Source organism: Leishmania major, chromosome 31, assembly GCF_000002725.2.
Source record: "Leishmania major strain Friedlin complete genome, chromosome 31".
Classification (NCBI taxonomy): domain Eukaryota; phylum Euglenozoa; class Kinetoplastea; order Trypanosomatida; family Trypanosomatidae; genus Leishmania; species Leishmania major.
The window spans coordinates 169,707-188,065 of NC_007272.2; the positions used below are offsets into that span (position 1 = coordinate 169,707).

Sequence of the window (18,359 nt, forward strand, 5' to 3'; positions counted from 1 at the left end):
ACCGCATGACCTGGTACCCCTGCCCTCATCCCTGCCAATGGTGCTTGTCCGCTGTGCATCCACCGAACGCTTCCGGGTGCCGCGCACCTGCCTGCGTGTGGAGGTGCTCGAACACCGGCACACCAGAGCCGAAAGAAACAGCGAATGGAGAACCAGAGGGATGGGGAGGACAGGGGGGAAGCCTCGCAGGCGGGGCACACACATATATACACACCACGCCACGCCCTACCGACACCAAGAAACAAATACTGAGACGGCTGAGAGGCAAAGATATGTTGTGAATGTTCAGAGAGGGGAGTAAGCAGGGGTGCAGGGGAAGGGCGGTATTCGCTTCGCAACGTGGGTCCGTTCTACCATGAGCCGTCCGCAAATGTATGCACATGCAACCGCAGCTCATCGGCCTTCGTAGACATACGGCCAAAGCCTCGTCGTCTCGGACGCGGGTCCAGCTGTCGAGCCGGGCCATGCCTCTAACGGGCCTGGGTGGACAGCAATGCCGTGATGCCAGCGGGCCGCACCAAGTCCCCTGCTCCAGGACGGAAGCAGTGGCGTCCGTTGTGCGGGTAGTGGGGAAGCAGTGGTCAAGGTGCACGCCGCACGCGCTCAGAGCGGAAGTTGGCCTGCCTCGGGCCAGGGCCCTCTGAGACCCTGCACATTCTGCCTGCGTATGCCATGCTTCACCCGCGGTCGCCTCAGGCCGCGGTGTTGCATATAATATAGGGTGGAGACTCCGTGCAATGGAGTCTGGAGAACTCGACGGTATAACTCGGGGTGCGCCCCGCTCAGGCTCTCGGCACCTGGGCCGCATCAGCCCACCCCCGATCGGATGCAGGAGGCGGCGCACACTTCGCACGCATGCGCTGTGGCGCTGACCGGTGTGCATACTGCTGCGCCTTTGTCGCCCATCACGCGCGCTCCCCCGCGCCGGCCTCCGGACGCCTTGTTCGGACGTGATACACCATGCCAGCTGTGCATGACAGCGCGCGCACTGCTCGCATTTATTCGCATCCTGCGGCCAGCTTCAGGACGGCGTTGCTGCCTGGGGAGGGGGCGTGTCTGGGGTCGGCTTGCCCGCATGTGACGCAACAGATAGGACGCCGCCCTCCGTCTGTGGCTGCAGGGGCGCTCCACCTTCTGAATCCGCACGCCTCTCACACGAGTGGGTGTGGCAGGCGGAAGGGACCCACGCATAAGCATGTGTCTGCGCTCAACGTACCCATAGCCTGCTATCGTTGCCGAGTAGCCGACAGGATGCGCAGTGGGCTGGTGCAAGCCTGACCACAACCGCCAGCCTCCCCGGTAAGGCGCCAGCCCAGACTTCTCCGCCCACACCAAGAGTGGGGGTGCTGCGCTCTGATACTACACTGAGGTATCCACCACCACCACCACCCCTCCCCCGGTCAGGAGGGGAGCAACAAAGAAGAGTGACAACGGAGCAAAACGGCGAGGCCCACACCATGCCAGCGCGACAGGCCAAGCACGAGAGGAGAAGCCCACGCACAGGCGCAGACACCCAGGCACCTCGTAAAGAGAGGGACGGGTAAAGCGTTTGCGCGTGTGCGCTCCACGTGCGCGTTCGTTGTATAGCTGCTGCTCCTGCAGAAATGGATACGTCGAAAGGGCGAAGGGTTTTTATGTTTTTTTTTGTGTGTGTGTGCACCATGAAGGTGGCAGGAGGATGAGGGGAGTAGTGGAGGTGGCACAACCGCCACCAGCACCGCCGCCACCGCCACAGTTCCAAAATACAACAAAAAAAAAAGTTGTCGCACCGGTACACCAGACAGGCGCGGCGGAGGCCAAAAAGAAACATGAATAGGCATGGAACGGAGATGCGGTCCGACCAAGAAAGAAAAGCAGACGGGCACGAAGGACAGGCGAGCAGAGCGTGCGGAGCGGAGCGGGGCGGGGAGGGGGCCGTGCCGGGAGAGCAACGAGCAAACAAGAAATTAACGAAGTATGAGAGGAAAAGGGAAGCAGAAACAGGGTGCTCTCGCCGCACACCCCCTTGAGGGGAGTGGTGAGAGGGGAGGGAGGGGGCGCTTCGAAGCACCGGTGGTGGTGGGAGGTATAAAAGGGGCATCCACCACGACGAAAGCACCACCTACGGAGAGAGTCAGAGAGCGGATAAGAAAAGGAGACTCGCAAGCGCCCCTTATACACACTTACAGGGTAATCCGCACCGGAGGAGCGGACAGCGCGAGCGCGCACGCGCAAAAGTGCAGCTCACTCACATTTTCATTGAGGCAGACTTCAGAGACTTCGAGCGGTTGGCCCCGGCAGTGCTTTCCTGTAAGAAGTCCATGACGTTCCCCGTGAGAGGCACAACGTCGCTGCTGATATTGTCACGATTACTCAAATAGGCGCCTGCGCCTGCTTCTCCGCTGGTGACCTTCTCACGTTCGGTTGCTAGATTCGAGTTGGCGGATCTCTCTCCACTCCCCTTTCTCCGATCGCTGATACCCGCACCCCCTCCGCCCTTCTTCGGCCTTTCCGCACGTTCCAGGGAATGGATGTACATGCGCAACTGGTGCTCGACGGCGATGACGACGTCACGCTTCAGCTGCTCCTCGTCTTGCAGCGCCCCTAGAGCCTTCTGCAGCGTGACGTCAGCACGTGTCTTGCAGTAGTCCAAGAGGCTTCGGGCAGACGAGACGATTGCAGGGCTCTCACCCTCCATTACCTTGGTCGCCAGGGTGCCGGCAGGCTCATCGCTCCAGCTGTCATCCTCCTCGTCCGCACCGCCAGCCTTGCCGAGCGCCTTAGAGTCAAGGGACATGGAGAGTGTGGCGTTCCTATTCTTCGTGCTACAACCCGCGCCGCTGCCGCCTCGCTGATTCGCTCTGCTCTTGTCCATCACTTCGACGGTGTCAAGGCTCTGTTTGCTCTTCCCTAGCCCCTGCCTCTGCCACAACGGTGCAGTGATCCCGCTGGATCGTCGAGGGCCACCGCTGTCGCCACGCAGTGGCGCTTGGGTTGTGTTGAGGTGCCCGTTCTTGCCACACTCACGCGGCGCTGACGACATCACCCCTCGCATGGACTTGCTGACGGAGATGTCGCTGATGTTGGGCCGTGTGCCCACGGAGCGAAACATCGCCTGCTTGCCCACGTACACCGGCTCCAACAACGTGTCGGAATCCTCCTCCTCCGTGACATTCTCCAGGTTGCTCTGTGTCTGGAAGGGCATTAAGTTGAAGAGGTTCCTGTCGAGCCCGAGAGAGGACAGGATAGAGCGATTCGATACGGCCCCTTGGCCTCGAATGCCGCCGGGACTGAGGATGTTGCCCATCGCCTGACTCACAAACACTGAAACCTCGTTGTTGTGCCCGCTGCCGGTGCCGGCGCCGTTGCCACGGCTCAGTCGTGGGGACGCCTGTGCACGGCAGTAGTTGCTCTGGCGAGCAACGTTGTAGATGATAGGCCTATCGTCGTCTGGCCCGGTGGTGCCTTGAAACTCGCCGCGCGCTGACGTCGTCCGGCGGCTGTAGGCACGCACCAGTGACTCCACGAGCGTGTCGATGTGGTCGCCTTGCGAGTGGCGGCGGCTGTTCGCAGTGAGGCCCTTCACGAGCGGGCCTTTGCTTCCCGGGGGAACCCCACCCGAGGAGCTCACGCGCGGCGGTGGTCCGCTTTCGGCTGCCAGCAGCGCAGCAGGGATGTCCGGCTCAGCAACGAACGCCTTTCCGCTTGCGTGCGGCGCACCAACACCTTTTTCATCTGTCCCCACGACGCCGCTGGCCGTCTTGTCGCCGTACATCACCGTCAGGAAGTCGGCCATGTTCTGCCGAAAGTCCGCCGCCTCATCGCGCGCAGCGCCGTGAAACACCCTCGGCACGCTGAGAGCGCTCTGGCTGTACAGAGTATCTTTGCTGAACTGCACGGAGGATCTAAGAGCGATGCCACTGCTCGCGCCACTGCTCCTCAGCAGCTTGGCATCCAACGCGGAGTGATTGGCACTGGCGGTACTGGGAAGGGCACCACCGCCTACAGCTAAGTGCCAGCCTTGAGCGCGACGACTTCCTCTTGTCGTCGCTGTCGCGGAGTTGGTAGTCGGCGCCTCCCTGGACGAGGCTGTCGTCTTCGCAGCCTCCATGTTAGGGGAACTACACATCTCTGGTCTACTCTTCGGGCCGGCGCTACCGGAGCCGGGCATCTCTGCCGCGCTTCGACTTTGCTAGTTTGCACAGCTCGCGCTCACAGATCCGCGTAGCAGCCCGCACACGCGGAGCTACGTGCGCGCGTCTCTCTCCACACTGACGCGGTGAAAGAGATGTCAGAGAAGCCGTTGGTCGACCAACGGCACAGAAGGGGACGTAGACGGCTCCCGCAGAGACACGCCGCCGTGTAGCGGATGTGGGGGCAGGAAAGCGGTGCAACGCCACGAAACAAAAGAGCGAGGGCGGCAGTCGAATGTGTCGAGGCGTGTGTACGTAAGAGAGAGCAAGCGAGACGGGAGAAGGGGGTGGTGGAGGGATGCGCGGTGAGGGTTCCCCACTCCACAGAGGAGAAACAAACGATGAGGGGGTGGGGGAGGTGAAAAGATGGCGAGTGAGGCACGTGGGCACCGCGACGGCTGCGTACAAGACGCAGGAGCGAAACGAGAGAATCGAAAAGAAAACAAAATCAAGAGAATGGGGCAGGTGACCATATGTACGGGCCTGCGCACACGACTACTGCTGGGGCATGTGAGGGGCAGGGTGGATGCGAGAAGAAGTGCAAGAGAAAGCGTTGGAGACGTGATGGAGGGAGGGAGGCGTGTAAAGAGGAGAGGCGAAATGATAGAGGTGCCACAGATGGTGATGAGGACGCGAAATCGTCTGCCGACACTCAGAGTGGGCCGACGCAGAGGCTGGGGGGGGGGGCACCGCTGGCTAGATGCATGTATCATGGCACCATGAGAGCGAGCGGGGAAGGGGATGCCCTAACCTCCTGCGCCCTCTGAAAGAGACCGACGATGGCAAACCGCTGCTTGACGCAGCTGCCATCACCACTCGCCATTTCTGCATCTCTGCGTGGAGGCAAACGGCGAAGGCACATCGCGAGAGAGCAAAGGATTTGGCGCACGCCCTCTGGGGAAGTGAGCGATGCTTTCGTTGTGCTGCTTTCTTAAGAGGACAGAAGAATAGACAACAATCAATAATTCTTGTCGAATGCGTGCGTGTGCTAGGATACCGGCACGCCCCACCACAAGCGACGCACAGCACAGCCCCAGCCAAGTAACACGCCAATTCATGCAACGCGTCAGCTGCAGCGAGAGTCTTCATGCAAGTGAGGAGCTATGAAAGCGAGTTAAGAGAACGGTGGGGCTGTGGCGTTGGTGTCGGCAGGTGTCTTGGTAGTCGTCCCTTTCTCCGCGGCAGCGGCGGTGGCTTCCGAGGCGCCGATGCGCTCGCGCGACGCCACCTCGCGGGCAACCTCTTTCATAGCCATCACGCTCAGCTCCTCCAGGCGCATCGCGCGCTGCTGGCGCTGCGCAGGAGTTACGCTCATGTCAAACAGCACAAGTCGGCACGCCTGCAGCACAATTTGCCGTACGTCACGCTCATTGGCCACCGCCAGCACGCGCAGGATGTCTTCCTCGCCCAGGTTTTTGTCCACAAAGGCCCGTCGGGCGGTGCGCGCACCCATGGTGGTCCAGTGCCACAGCGAAGACGCTGACGTGGCCCACGATGAGTACCAGCTGTCCATCTCTCGTTTCCAGTTACTTCCGTGTAGCTGCTGGCGCGAGGCCAGGTGGTACTCCTCCGCCACGTAGGATACGAAAACAGGGCCAAGGGCGGTGGAGACAGCATCGCGCAACGCAAGCTGGGCAGATTCAAAACCAGATGCGCCATTGTCTAGCCACGAGACCAAGTTCTTTGCGACACGCAGCCGGCGACGAGCATGCAGCTCGCGTTTCATCTCTGCCGTAAAGAGCACGCCTCCCTCAAAGACGAGGAAGAAGTGCAGCGGCCCCACCAACGCCTCCAGGAAGGCAGCCCCCAGCAACTCCTTCATCGGGTTTCCCGTCATCTCCGGTACATTCATCGGATCAACAGTGCCGTATCGGTCGTACGTCGCGCGGGTGCCCTCGTGGCTGAGCACGTTGTAGATCTTGTTCAGCTCCTGGAACTTGATGGTGGCATTTGGGTCGTTCGGGTTCTTGTCGGGGTGCATCTCCAGCGCCTTACGGGTGTACGCCTTTCGTATCTCGCTCGGCGTTGCTGCTGACTCCACCCCTAGGAAGGCGTAGTAGTTGACCGGCTCTGCCGCCGCAGGCTTCGTCTCTCCCGTGTCCGTCCCCTGCGGCACTGAAGCAGCTCCCGCACCCGTGGTGGCACTGCTTGCAGAAGCCCCCCCACCCTCTGCCGAGTCGTTCAGCGTCGTGGGCAGTGTGCCGTCCTTCTTCGCCTTCTCGTACGCCTTGCGCGCTGTACCGAGCAAGTCCTCGTCTGTCTGTGGCAGCCTTTCGAAGTCGCAGGCGAGGTTCACCCGAACCCACGCCTGCGCGTTGCTGTCCCAGTACGCCTCGCCCTTGCTCACCTCGCTCACAGCACTGCGGGTGTTGCCGACGCCACGCACGATCTGCCGCACCCCGGCGTACGCGCCATAGCCAGTCAAGCCAACAAAGCCTGCCATTCCGGCCCCAAAGCCCTTGGCCATTCCACCCAACCCGCCCTCCTTGGCCCCGCCATACGTGCCAGCCACGACGCCGGCCAGGCCAAGCCCAACACCCGTGGCGGCATTCCGAAGGCCGTCCGACAAGCCTTGCAAAGCGTGCTTGGGATTGCGGCTAGCGAAGAGGCACGTGATCTCCTCAAAGATGGGTTCGAGCATCTCCCCTTGAGCCGGCGTCTCTCCACTGCCACCGATTGCCGGTGGGGAGGCACCTGGTGCATTTGGCGCCGGCGGCCCAGAGGACGGCGGTGGCGCTGGGCCATGCGCTGGGCCGTCTGCCTCGGCTGACTCTGTTGTTGACTGTTCCATCACCGACGGTGCTTCCTGTTGCAGCAAGGCCGTAGCGCGGCGGGATAAGAATACGACAGCGACTAGGGCGGCAACTACAAGTTTCCAGTTAGCAAGACACCAGCTAATCAGGAACATGCGCTCAAGCCTCTGCGGCTGAGCACACGAAAGGAAACACAAAGAGTAGGAGGGGAGCACAGAGATGCGCCACAATTCGAGCACTTGGACAGGTGCCGGTGCCGTGTTGGTGAGGCTCCACACAGTGCAGCGCAAGAAGACGGCGACCGCGCAAACGTTGAAGGCGGACGGTGATTCGCAGGGTGTATTCGAAGAGCAGGTAAAAACACGGTGGAAGGGGGTGTGAGACTCCGAAACAACAAAAAAGGAGGGAAGCGCCGCTGCCAGTGCTGGCACGTGGCCGAGAACAGGTAAAAGCAGCATCTGTGCGCTTCGCAAAGCACAGTAGGACGCGCTCCCTTGTCACTCCGTCTGCTCACGTCGGAATCGCAAAGGACGCGTGCCGGCGGTTGGGTCACGTTCGCCGGTGCTGTGCGGACACACGCGTCTGCATCTTCCCTTTGTTTTGCGGCTGTTCGGCTTCTCGATTAGGTCGTTGAGCGCGGTGGCGAAAGAGGCGATGCAAACGATGAACAGCTCCGCCTCGCCTTTCGCTCACCGTGCCCCAGCAGCGGGGTAAACAATACCGGAAGAAAACACAGCCGAATCGACGTTCGATGGGGAAGACGGTCGCACACGCCAACACACACGCCCAGACGCTACCGTAAGCCAGACACGACGAACACGTCGACCTCTGCCCCCTTCGCCTCCTCCCTCACGATGCCTGAAAGGCTACAATGCAGACGTTCTCCTCCGTCACGTCACGCGTCGTGTACTGGCACTGAAAAGCCACGTAGCCGAGGTAACGCAGAAAGTGCACGCGAAGCTGGTCAATGATGCGCTTGCATTTGCGCCCCACCGCGCGCCTCTCCTCGTCGACAACGTCGCCGCACACTGCCCACGAGGACATGCTGGCCAGCGCCGCAAACTCCTGCTCGGACCAGGTGAAGGAGGTGCCGGGTAGCACAAGCGGCGCAGGTGCCACCTCTGCTTGCTCGGGTGGGTTCACATGCTTGAGCTCGCACCGGTGGTGGCAGCAGGTCGCTATCACCACAATGGGCAACCGCACCTGCGCCTGCGATGTGAGTAAGGGGCTTTCTGTGAGGCAGGACAATGCGAAGTCTGTGCAAGCGCCGCAAAGGTGTTTGCCGAGCACAGCCCAGTTCTCCAAGGGTCGCGCGATGGTGCTCGGCACCGCAGCTGCAGCCGCCTCCCCCTCCCCGGTCGGCAGGGGGCGGATCTCAGAGAGAAAAGCTCGAGTCAAGTCCACGTCCTTGATGTTGATGCGAAGGCGCTGCAACGGAACAGCAGAGTGCCGCACCCGCGCGTCGCTCTTACGCCGGAAGCCGTTCATATCGAGCACAACGAGCGGCGGCCGCTGTGCCACCTCGGCAAGAAAATCCGACTTCCACGACGACTGCGGTACTGATGGCATCAAGGGTGAAGTCTCCGCGGTCGCTTCACGATGGCTCGAAGGAACCGTCCCTGCCTCCGCGTCTTCACCGACAGAAGTGGTGGTGCAGTCAACGCCTTGAAGGCGCTGAACAATGAGCTGCTGCAACGCCGCGGAAAGGCCGCCTTTGCCGGCGCCGAACTCCAAAAAACCATCTACGTGAATCGGTGCGCATTGGCTGCTGCAGCGGCCCACGAGGATTGAGTCGGTGTCCTGAGCCTGCCGAACCACATCGCTTAGACAGCGGATCAGCCCCATGTGCTGCGGCCCATGCTTCAGCGACGAAATCTCTTCACGGGCCACGGGCGCAGAACCGCGACAGGACGTCGTAGCCTGCGGCGTCGTCGTGGCGCCCACCTCCCCTGAAGCTGCCTCACGGTCCCTCGACGGTTGCCGCAAGACGACTAGGTCAGGGGCAATACATGAGTCGTAGCACTCATGCACCTTGCGAATAAGAGCTGCCAGACCCTCTGCGGAGAAATCGCGATGGGTGCACCGCTGACTCTCTCCTCCTGGAGGTGCATTGAACGCACTCGAAACAAGCACAGCGCCACGATTCGCGTGTTTGTCATTGCTAAAGTAGGGCAGCTTGTGTGTCACGTAGCGCAGGTCCGGGCACACCTTAACGTGTCTCTCAAGCCGCGACGCGTAGACGGTGTGATTGGAGCTGATGGGGCAAGGGACTCGCACATCCCCCCTGCAGCCAGCAACATCCGACGGCGATGATGTCACATCTTTTACTGCTCGTGGTGCAGTGGAGGGAGCCGCACCTGTCTCCGCGATGTTGTGTGTGCAGCAGTATAGCGATCCAGGCTTGCACTCGGTGCGGCAGAATCGGTGCTTGCGCGTCACATAGTAGCTGCAGAAGTTCGGATCCGGGTTGCGCGTTGGCGGCTCCACCTTCGATGACTTGCGTGCAGGGGCGCCCGCCTCTGTGTGCTCTGCGGCGAGAGACATCGACAGCGTCCGAAAGCGCACCACGGGGAGGATAGCACGCCTCCGCCTCACCGTGAGAACCCGCCGTTGCTCCGGAATGCACTGCGTGGGTGTAAAGGGGTGAGGAGCGTGGTGAGGGGCGAAAGAAGGGGAGCGCGCCAAGAACGGAAAGGAACATGAGAGAGAATAAAGAGGAGCGACACGCATGAAGACGCAGAGAAGCACACATGCCGCGCAGACGCCTTCGAGCTCCGCTCTCGAGTTGGGTGCCGTGACGCTAACAACGCGAGACGGCGCCGAGAGACGGAAAAGGGGGAAAAATGACCCATACACCGAAACTCATGCGCTTGCGGGGAGCGATCGTGCGACGTGTGCCAAAGTCCTTCGCCGCCGCGCACCTCCTTCGCACAAACGTTCGCTGAGTGCGCCGCCCCAGACTCCGACGCGTCGCTGGAGACGTCGTGCCGATAGGCTGTATGGTAGTGAGGGCTGCTCTTGGCACATCTACGGCCCTCATCACGACAGCCGCCAGTCGACAGTGCCGATGGAGGCCTCCCTTCCGGTCCGTTCAGCGCCGTCATGTAACATGGTCTCCTTTTTTGTTTTCATTGTATTACTCACAACATACAGTGCATGGGTCACAGTGTAGGGTAGCTGTCTGGTACGGTGCTCCCCGGATGAAACGATTGTTGTCCCTCAATCATCGCTTATCGTAACGCTCGCAGAAGGTGGGAGGCGCATGAAGAAAAGAGCTGGCCACAAGAACGGCTCCGCATGCAGAGGAAGTACGCGAGCCTCATTTCGTCTGCAAAACCGGGAGGAAGAGGAGTAGGAGGAGGAGGAGCAGGGGGCGAGCAGGCGGATGGCGCTCACAGCGCATTTTGTTTTCCGCTTCTGCGGCACCCGCGCATGCCTCTTCTGCTCTCCATGAAGCCGCAGTTCCACTTCGCGGCAGAGCCTTTCGTGGCGAAGCACCGGCCATCTTGACCGGTGGGAGAGACCGAACTAAGTGGCACACGATGGGGGGGGAGTATAGACACGCTCTCCGGCAAAGTCTTCGGCAAGCTCTCGCACACGACGCGGTAGGGCACGCTAGTAACAGAGCAAAAACATAAGCCACGCGCAAGCAAGAGAAGAACGTCCACACGTTTCCGAACGCTGTGCGGCCTCGTGAGAGCAGCAGCAGCCGTGTAGCACGCTGAGCTGGGTCCGATCCCGGTTGGCAGGCAAATGCAATCCATTGGGAATGGCGGAGGATGGGCAGCTGAACTTCACCCCGGCATTCGGGCACACAAACCACGAAGAACCACCACGAACAAAATAGTCGACGGTGTGGCCACTGAAACCTCAAGAGAACAAAGGTGATGAGATTTAGTAGTCGACGTGTGCCCACTTGCCGCCGTGCAGCATTAGGGATAAGCACAGACGCAAGAAGACACAAAAACGGACCTGGCGCTCTCGCGCATACTCGCACGCACACAGGTGAATGACGTCGTGTCACGTGTCACTCTCCACATGCGCGCATCTGCCTGCACATGCGAAGATACGCCTGCTTGCAGACACACACACACACACAGGCGCACCATCAGCCCCCCCCCAGCCGCATCGGGTCTCACGGAGGCACTGAGTGACACTGCAAACATAAAAAGAAACGAAAACAAAAAGAAGCAGGTCGCGTGGAAAATAGCAGGTGGTAGATCGCACAACCACATCGACAAGCACGCACACACAGCTGCTACTTGTCTGCACTTCGCCAACGCACCATCAACCACGTTAGTAGGGGTGGGAACCAGCGGGACAACAGAGAGGGGTGAAGCTACAGAAAAGGATGAAGAACAGAGAAACTCTCGGCAATGAAAGCACAACGATTTGCACAAATTTGTAGCAACATCCGACAAAGGCACCAAGAGAAAGAAGAGCGCCGGCAGGGCGCTTCCAGCATCACTCATCAACGATTCACGGCTCTACTTCAAGAGAACACTTGATGAGCAGCAACAAAAAAGGGAAGCACAGCGGGTGGACGCACTGTCATCGCGTGCCTTTTCGATGAGGGTGTTCGCTCTCGATGGAGAAAGGCAACATCAATGTCTGAGTCCCTCAGAGGGGCAGAGAGAAACATAAATGGGAGTTGACAGCAAACGGGGACAACAAGCGGTGAGAAGTGGCTTGACTGTATGTCTGCAGACGTGCGTGTGTGCACGTACACGCCCAAGCTTTATCCTCTCTCTCTGACAGAGTGCCTGTCGCACAAATGTAAACGAAGCACCATCACTTGTTTTTAGCAGCTCGTCTCACTGCAGTGAAAGCAGGTTGGCCGGCTTCTCCGGCTCAGCGGCGGATCCTTCGACCAACAGCAGAGAGACGTCCGCGCCATGCGGAACCACACATAGGGGTGGGCGAAGAAAGGTGCCGGAGAGCTGTAAACGAACGAAGACACGCGTACTCGTGCAAGGTTGAAGTGAAGGCCGCTGAAACGACCTGAGTAGCGGAAGAGAGTGCTCAAAACTGACAACAGTGGAGTAGAAACCAAAACAGCGAGTGCACTTCCTTAGTTCGCTGTGACCGTGCCCAGATAACGGGGCGACACCCTCAGTGTGTGCGGCATTTCAGGGTCCAGCACCCCCGCCCCCTCGGCGTGAGAGGGAGCCGAGCAGTGTCCCCCCTCCGCCTACCCCCCTGCTAAATGCTGCACCAACTCTAATAGTGCTAGAGTCAGGTGCCTACGATGTGAGGAGATCAGACCGATGCACCGCTACTGACGATGTCGGTTGTCAGGTCACGCATGGTGTGGCGTCGGAGCGACACGCAGCCGTGAGCAAGCTTGTGCCACCCATATGACGGGTGAAGCGTCCGCGCGACCCGAGCATATCCCACCCACCCACCCGAGGCCCTCGCTGTCTACTGCTGCGGGAGCCCTGAGCCAGCCTGAGGAGGATTGCACCGCGCGGTGACCGGCAATGATGGGAGAGGCTGCGAGGCGACCTGCGGGGCGGGTGGGCAGGTGGAGTTCGGGCCAGAGGCCGTGCTCCGATGCCTGGGTCAGCGGATGGCTGTGCCGCGTGTCTACCGCTGCTTCGCACGACGCGACGCGAGCGTGTGAGAGGACCGTGGGGTAGAGCTGAAGTGAGCGGGTGCTGCACGGCAGAGAATGGGCACGCTTAAGCGCAAAAGCGAAAGGAGGAGAAAAGGTACACGAGGGGGGGGGCGGGGGGGCGGGGGAGGAGGGAGGAGCTGCGAAGGGCAAGCGAGACGTTAAAGGGCGGCGGCGTTGGAGGGGGTGGGTCGGACAAGAGAGAGAGAGAGAGAGAGACACGCGCACGAAGACTAAAACACAAGGGAAAGGAAAAGCAAACATTAGAAGAGGCGCCATGGTAAAACGTGCCGATGCAAAACACACGAACACACACAGACACAGACACACACCTACACATACAGACACACACAGACAGACCAAAGGCAAGCAGTAGTCCATACCAGTGCACGGGAAGATCAACGCTAAGGTGAAGGAAGAGTTCTATCAACAAGTGGAGGGTGAAAAGAGGGAGAGGGCACGGAAGAGTACTCGCGCAGACGACGGGATGCGTTTACTCGTGTGTGCCAGGGTTTCCTTCCCTGCTTGCGTACGCGTCTGTCTTCCTGTGTGTTCACGTCCCAACGCACGAAAAGGACAGACAAGGCACGGCAGAATACGCGGAAGCCGTTGGATTAACGAACAAAAAAGAAGGCGCAGAAGAGACTGAGGTGAGCTCAGCATGTGTGAGAGGGTCCTCCGTACCCGTCGCCCCACTCACCGTGCCTTCAGACAGCAGAGACGATGAGTGACACAAAAACTGAGAAACGAGAAGTACGGAAGATGCTATGATCGAGCTGCAGCTCCTTTTGCGGTTGTGATTGGCACGGCCCTGTGCGCTGTTACCTTTTATTTTCTTGGCTGGTGGCAGAAGGGGAGAAATCACCAAACCCCATCTTGTCCTTCCCGCTGTTACCATTCCACACACACACACACACACACACACACAACGCGTGGAGGACAACGTATCAAGGCGTTTAGAGACGGTGACACGATGAAGCGAAAAGGAAAAACAAAGGGAAACACATTTATTTATACGGAACAGGAGAGAAGAGCGCAGAAATGAGGAAAGGACGGAAGAGAGGAGGGTACACGCTAGAAACCATCAAAGTAGAGTGCGCGCAATGCGTCGCCACACACGCACGGAAAAAAAGGCGAAAAAGGGGGGGACGGCGGGATAAACGGTTCGATTGCGGTGCGCAAAACCAAAAAAAAAAAAATAGCGACGGAGAGGAGAGGATTCCGTGCGAGGGGCGTGGAGAGTGCGATCATTGCAGCACTTCCAAGAATATGGTCAACGAAACCGAAAAAAGAGCGGGTCGCAGAATAGTTGTGGTGCGGAGAAGACAAGAGGCATGTTTAGTTGCCGTTGCCTTGACCGACAACCTCACCCACTTCTTCTCCATCCCACGACCTGGGGATTCTCACGTACTCACGTCCCCGCAGTGCGGCTCCGGCGAGCGTGCATTGCACACGCACCTACGACAACCGGCTGTGTAAGCCCATCAGGTATGCATGAGCACACCTGACTGCCATACGACAAGGCTGCCGTCCGGTTCGCTCCGTGGTGCAGCATGGCTAGGTAAAGTCATCGACACGCAAACGCCGCAGATGGCTCCTCCACACTCTTGCGCGGAGAAAAAGATAAAGCGATACGACAAAGAAGAAACCGAACAACGAAAGAAACACGCGTCCGAGAAGCCCGTGAACTCCGCTCCGAAAAAAAGAATGCGACACACCCACCCACCCACACACACACACACACACGTACTCAAGAGAGGGAGGGGTGGAAAGGATGTCCGGTCAGGGAACGTAAACGCCCTCTACCCTCAGGAGAAGAAACGAGCCGTGGAGCAGGGTGAGGAACGAGAGAAGCGGAGAGCAGCACAGACGACAAGGGCGCAAGAGGTGTGTAAACAAAGCCAACAGAGAAACGAGAAACGAAAAAAAAAAATACTGACAATGTTGGTGGGTGGGTGGGGTATGAAAGAGCCACGAAAGAAGGGAGGAGGGAGGAGGACTAAGCAGTCGGGGGGAAGGAGAAGTGCGTGCTCAGAGACAATCACACACAAGCCCGCCTTCTCCCGCACGCGCCAGCCCAAAGGCATAGACAGAGAGACAGACACGACTATATTTGCAAGGAAGCGCACGCATATACACCAGCACGGGGGTTTGGGCCCCTCACGCACACAGCAGAGCAGTTTCAACGGAATGCGGCTCCTTTTTTCGGGGGTCCGTTTCCTTTCGACGACGGCAAGCGGCCACAACCCGATCCCCCTCTTTCGTTCATTGAATAGAGGTGGAGCGGGGGAGGGGCTAGAGGAGCAAGGAGGCACGCGTGGGGAGACAGACAGAGAAACATGCACGAACGAACTCGAGCAGATGCAGAGAAGAAGATATGCGGGGAGGAAGAGATCGCACTGTCAACGAAAAAGAGGAAGAGTTCGGAACAGTGAACCAACACGAGAGCACCTTTGAAAATTGTTTGACTACGTCTGCGCGTGTGTGGACGTCACGAAACGAAAAGAAGGGACAAAAGGAAAGCGGAGGAGACAATGCTGTGGCTGTGAGCAGTGCATCGGCATCATCGTGGTGAACACGCGAAATAAAGAAAAACCGCCACAAGCCAACTACAACTCCGGCTGATGATGATAATGCTTTCTCAAGCTCAACCCGTCAGAGCCAGCAAACCCCTCCATTGTTCTAATCGGCTTCACACCAGTTGATGATATGGGGTGCGGTAAGGATAAAAAAATATGCGTCAGGGAAGAGAAGTGCAGAAGAAACGGAGAGCTCCACGGAGGCGACCCCATCGAATGGCCGTCAATGTTGTATAGCGGTCACGGAGAACGACACACTGACGTACTTCAACACACACACACACGTGTGAAAAAGAGAACAGAAAAACAAAGAAACGAGCACCTCACAGCGCTACCTCCTCCCTCTCGCTCCTTCCAACGGCTGCTGCTTTACGATTTCTCGCTGGCGTCACCGGATGAGGAGCGTGAGTCCCGCGCCGCGATGCTCACCCAGACTCTCTGCCCTCCCTTCTTGGGCTCCCGGAAGATTCGCTGCATCATAGGCCACCGCTCCCGCTCCCCAACTGGTTGCGGCCCCGCCGGCGACATAGCATTGCCCGGCACCACACCGCCGCCACTGCTCACAGTCGATATCTCGTGCGACAGCATCGAGGACGACAGCTCATGCACATTGAGCTGCGACTGCCGCCGCGAAGAAGATCCGAGAAGGGCACCAGCATCACGTGCTGCAACGGCAGGCGGGGGAGAGGCGGCGTTCAAGATCGGGCTGTCAACCTTGTTGCACCCCTCGGCAGACAGCATGGACTCCGAGGGAGCCAAGAGGCCCTCGCTGCGCAGCCAAATGGCCTCCAGGGGGGATCGCACACCGTGCTGCCTGCTCCGCAGTGCCCGAGTCGCTCCAGCTGAGAAGTGCTGTGCGGCAGACGTGGAAGTGGGAGGCTGCAGCGGGGTTAGCGGAATCGGATAATGAGGGGATGCAGAAGTCGATAAAGCGGTGGAGTTGGCGCGGGTGATAAAGGCAGGCCTGGGCGAACTTGACGACGTGTTGCGCCGCGAAGAGCGATCAGTCAGTGGAGTATGCAAAGAAGACGGAGACGGCCGAACCTCTTCCTGTGAGCTTAGAAGGGCTGCCGACGCGCTAGGCAATGCGAGGGAGGGAAAGAAGCCAGTGGAGTCGAACCTGCTCGGGTGCGGCAGCGACTGTACCGCGGTGGACTCTCCCACGTTTGTCGCACCGGTTCTGGGATCGCTGGTGTTTGGAGACGTTACGCGAGAGAACTCGTCGTCGGCGTGCAGCGCCACCGGTGACGATGCGCTGCTGTCGGCCGACTCGCGGTAGGGTGCTTGAGGAACAGTGCCCACCTGTCGGGGGTCTTGCAGCGAGATGTCTGCAGTGGAGGTCCTGATGGAGGGGCCGACTCCCTTGAATGTCGCCAGCGGCGGTAGCGGCTTGGCGCCAAATGCGGCACGCGAGGACTGTGTGGAGGTGGCCGCTGCATCCCAGCCGCACGACGAAACGCACAACCGCGGGGGTGGCTGCGTGTGCTGGGGTGGTTGAGGCTGCGGGGGGAGCTTGACGTGCACGGTATCTGCAGTCGACGGGCGCCTCGCGCCCGTCAATGTGCGCAGCTCTTTAGGCATAGATGTTGATGGTTTGCCTCTTGTCGGGCTGAGTGGCAGGTGCATCTGTGTCACGGCCAGCGCCACTGCACTGTGGAAGCCGCTCGCTGCCGCGCTTCTCTCCGGCGCCATCGAGCGCAGTGCAGCACCCTGCAAGCTCAGTGGCGTGTTAGGGCTCGCAACGAGCGGCCCCTTGCCGCGGCGCAGCTTCTCCGGCCTTGTTGCGGTGGTGGGTGACGTTATCTCCACTACCGCTTCGGCAAAAAAGCTACGTTGGGCAAAGGATGTGCGGCCGCCGCCGCTGATGGAGTCGATGGTGACTGGGTTCGATTTCAGCCCATGCAGCTCCTCCTCTGTAGCCGACTCCTTCATCTCACGCGGCGCGGGTGAGGCAGCAAGCTCAGCTAGGTCCGCTGAGAGTGACGCAGGACCATCTAGCAGCTCCTCGACGCGTGCCTCCTCCTCGTTTTTTGAGCAGGAGCCCCTCGACAGTAGCTCTGTTTCGGCTATCGAGTCTGCGTGCGCAAGCGGGAGACCCTGAAGCACTCGTGACACCTGTTGCGGCGACCAGATGGAGCGCATATCACTGTTGCAACGGAGCTGCAGCGGGCTCTGCTGCTGCGGTGGTGCCGGGGGCACCGTGACGACGCTTGTGCCACTGGAGCCAAAAAAGGTGGTGGCAAAGCTGCCTATGCGTGCCGGAGAGTCCTGCGACATAGCAGTCGAATCGGGCGAAACCGAATGCGTCCTTTGCGCCGGGGAGAAGCCCATCGGACGGTTGAATACACCGGAGGGGCGCTGAAACAGTGTCGGCGTACGGTTGGTGTGGTGCTCAGACGGGTTCATCGTTATGTGAGTATGCGTGCGTTGGACTGCTCGGCGCCGTGTGCGCGTGATGCTAGTATACGCCTATGCTCGCTTTCAATTCGAAAATGTGGACGCGCGCGCACACAAAGAGCAAAGAAGGCGCAGAGGGCGGTGGGATGGGGTGAGGCGGGTGGCTGATCCGATGAAAGTGTCACCGCACCTGCTTTTCGTTACGGAGGCTACGTGTGCCGGGCAACCGGTGAGCACAACGTCTTTGATAAGTTTGAGAAGAGAGATACCGTGAGGGTGGAGTTGAGCGAAGAGAGCGAAAAGAAGTGGGCTCAGCACCGAGGAAACCCTCCACGGGGCAAACAAATATATATATATATATGAAGAGATAAGAGCAAAACAAAACACTCACCCCCACACACACACAAGGTAAGCGAGGTACTCGGAAGAGAGAGTGGAATAGAGCTGTGGCGATGGAGGGCGGCGCCACGGTTGCTTCAACACCGAACTCAGACAGAGGGCCAAAACCTGCAAAAGACGACGACGAAGAGCGCCAACAAAGACGAACAACTCGACCAGGACAACGCGTGGCGTCTGCGCGAAAGGTGCTTGACAACTGCAGAACGAAAGACACCGGAGGGAGGGGGCGAGAAGAGCTTGGGGAAGAAAATGAAGAACTCCAACAGAGACACGCACACACACACGCACAGCAGCGAAGACAAGAGCCGCCGCGGCTCACACACGCGCGTAGCAAACAAGCGGGGGAGCCACAAAGGCAGCGGAGGAGACACAAAACGTGTTCTCTTGAGAGGACGATAAGACACGGCACAGAAGAAAGGTGCGGGAGAGGGGCGAGCGGCGGGAT

At 59.5% G+C, this 18,359-nt stretch overlaps 4 protein-coding genes across 4 annotated transcripts; all 4 read right to left on the reverse strand.

Annotated features, from left to right (window-relative positions):
• Nucleotides 1–2,227: 2,227 nt before the first annotated feature.
• On the reverse strand, nucleotides 2,228–4,150 carry LMJF_31_0500 (conserved hypothetical protein; the record flags this gene model as incomplete). The annotated part of the gene is made up of 1 exon (XM_001684983.1): nucleotides 2,228–4,150. The coding sequence occupies one exon, from the start codon at nucleotides 4,148–4,150 to the stop codon at nucleotides 2,228–2,230; it is 1,923 nt and encodes a 640-aa protein (XP_001685035.1).
• A 1,136-nt stretch (nucleotides 4,151–5,286) lies between these two features.
• LMJF_31_0510 (conserved hypothetical protein) lies at nucleotides 5,287–7,080 on the reverse strand (the record flags this gene model as incomplete). The annotated part of the gene is made up of 1 exon (XM_001684984.1): nucleotides 5,287–7,080. The coding sequence occupies one exon, from the start codon at nucleotides 7,078–7,080 to the stop codon at nucleotides 5,287–5,289; it is 1,794 nt and encodes a 597-aa protein (XP_001685036.1).
• Nucleotides 7,081–7,774: 694 nt separating this feature from the next.
• On the reverse strand, nucleotides 7,775–9,655 carry LMJF_31_0520 (conserved hypothetical protein; the record flags this gene model as incomplete). Its single annotated transcript, XM_001684985.1, has 1 exon — nucleotides 7,775–9,655. The coding sequence occupies one exon, from the start codon at nucleotides 9,653–9,655 to the stop codon at nucleotides 7,775–7,777; it is 1,881 nt and encodes a 626-aa protein (XP_001685037.1).
• A 5,832-nt stretch (nucleotides 9,656–15,487) lies between these two features.
• On the reverse strand, nucleotides 15,488–17,524 carry LMJF_31_0530 (hypothetical protein; the record flags this gene model as incomplete). The annotated part of the gene is made up of 1 exon (XM_001684986.1): nucleotides 15,488–17,524. The coding sequence occupies one exon, from the start codon at nucleotides 17,522–17,524 to the stop codon at nucleotides 15,488–15,490; it is 2,037 nt and encodes a 678-aa protein (XP_001685038.1).
• Between the last annotated feature and the right edge of the window lie 835 nt (nucleotides 17,525–18,359).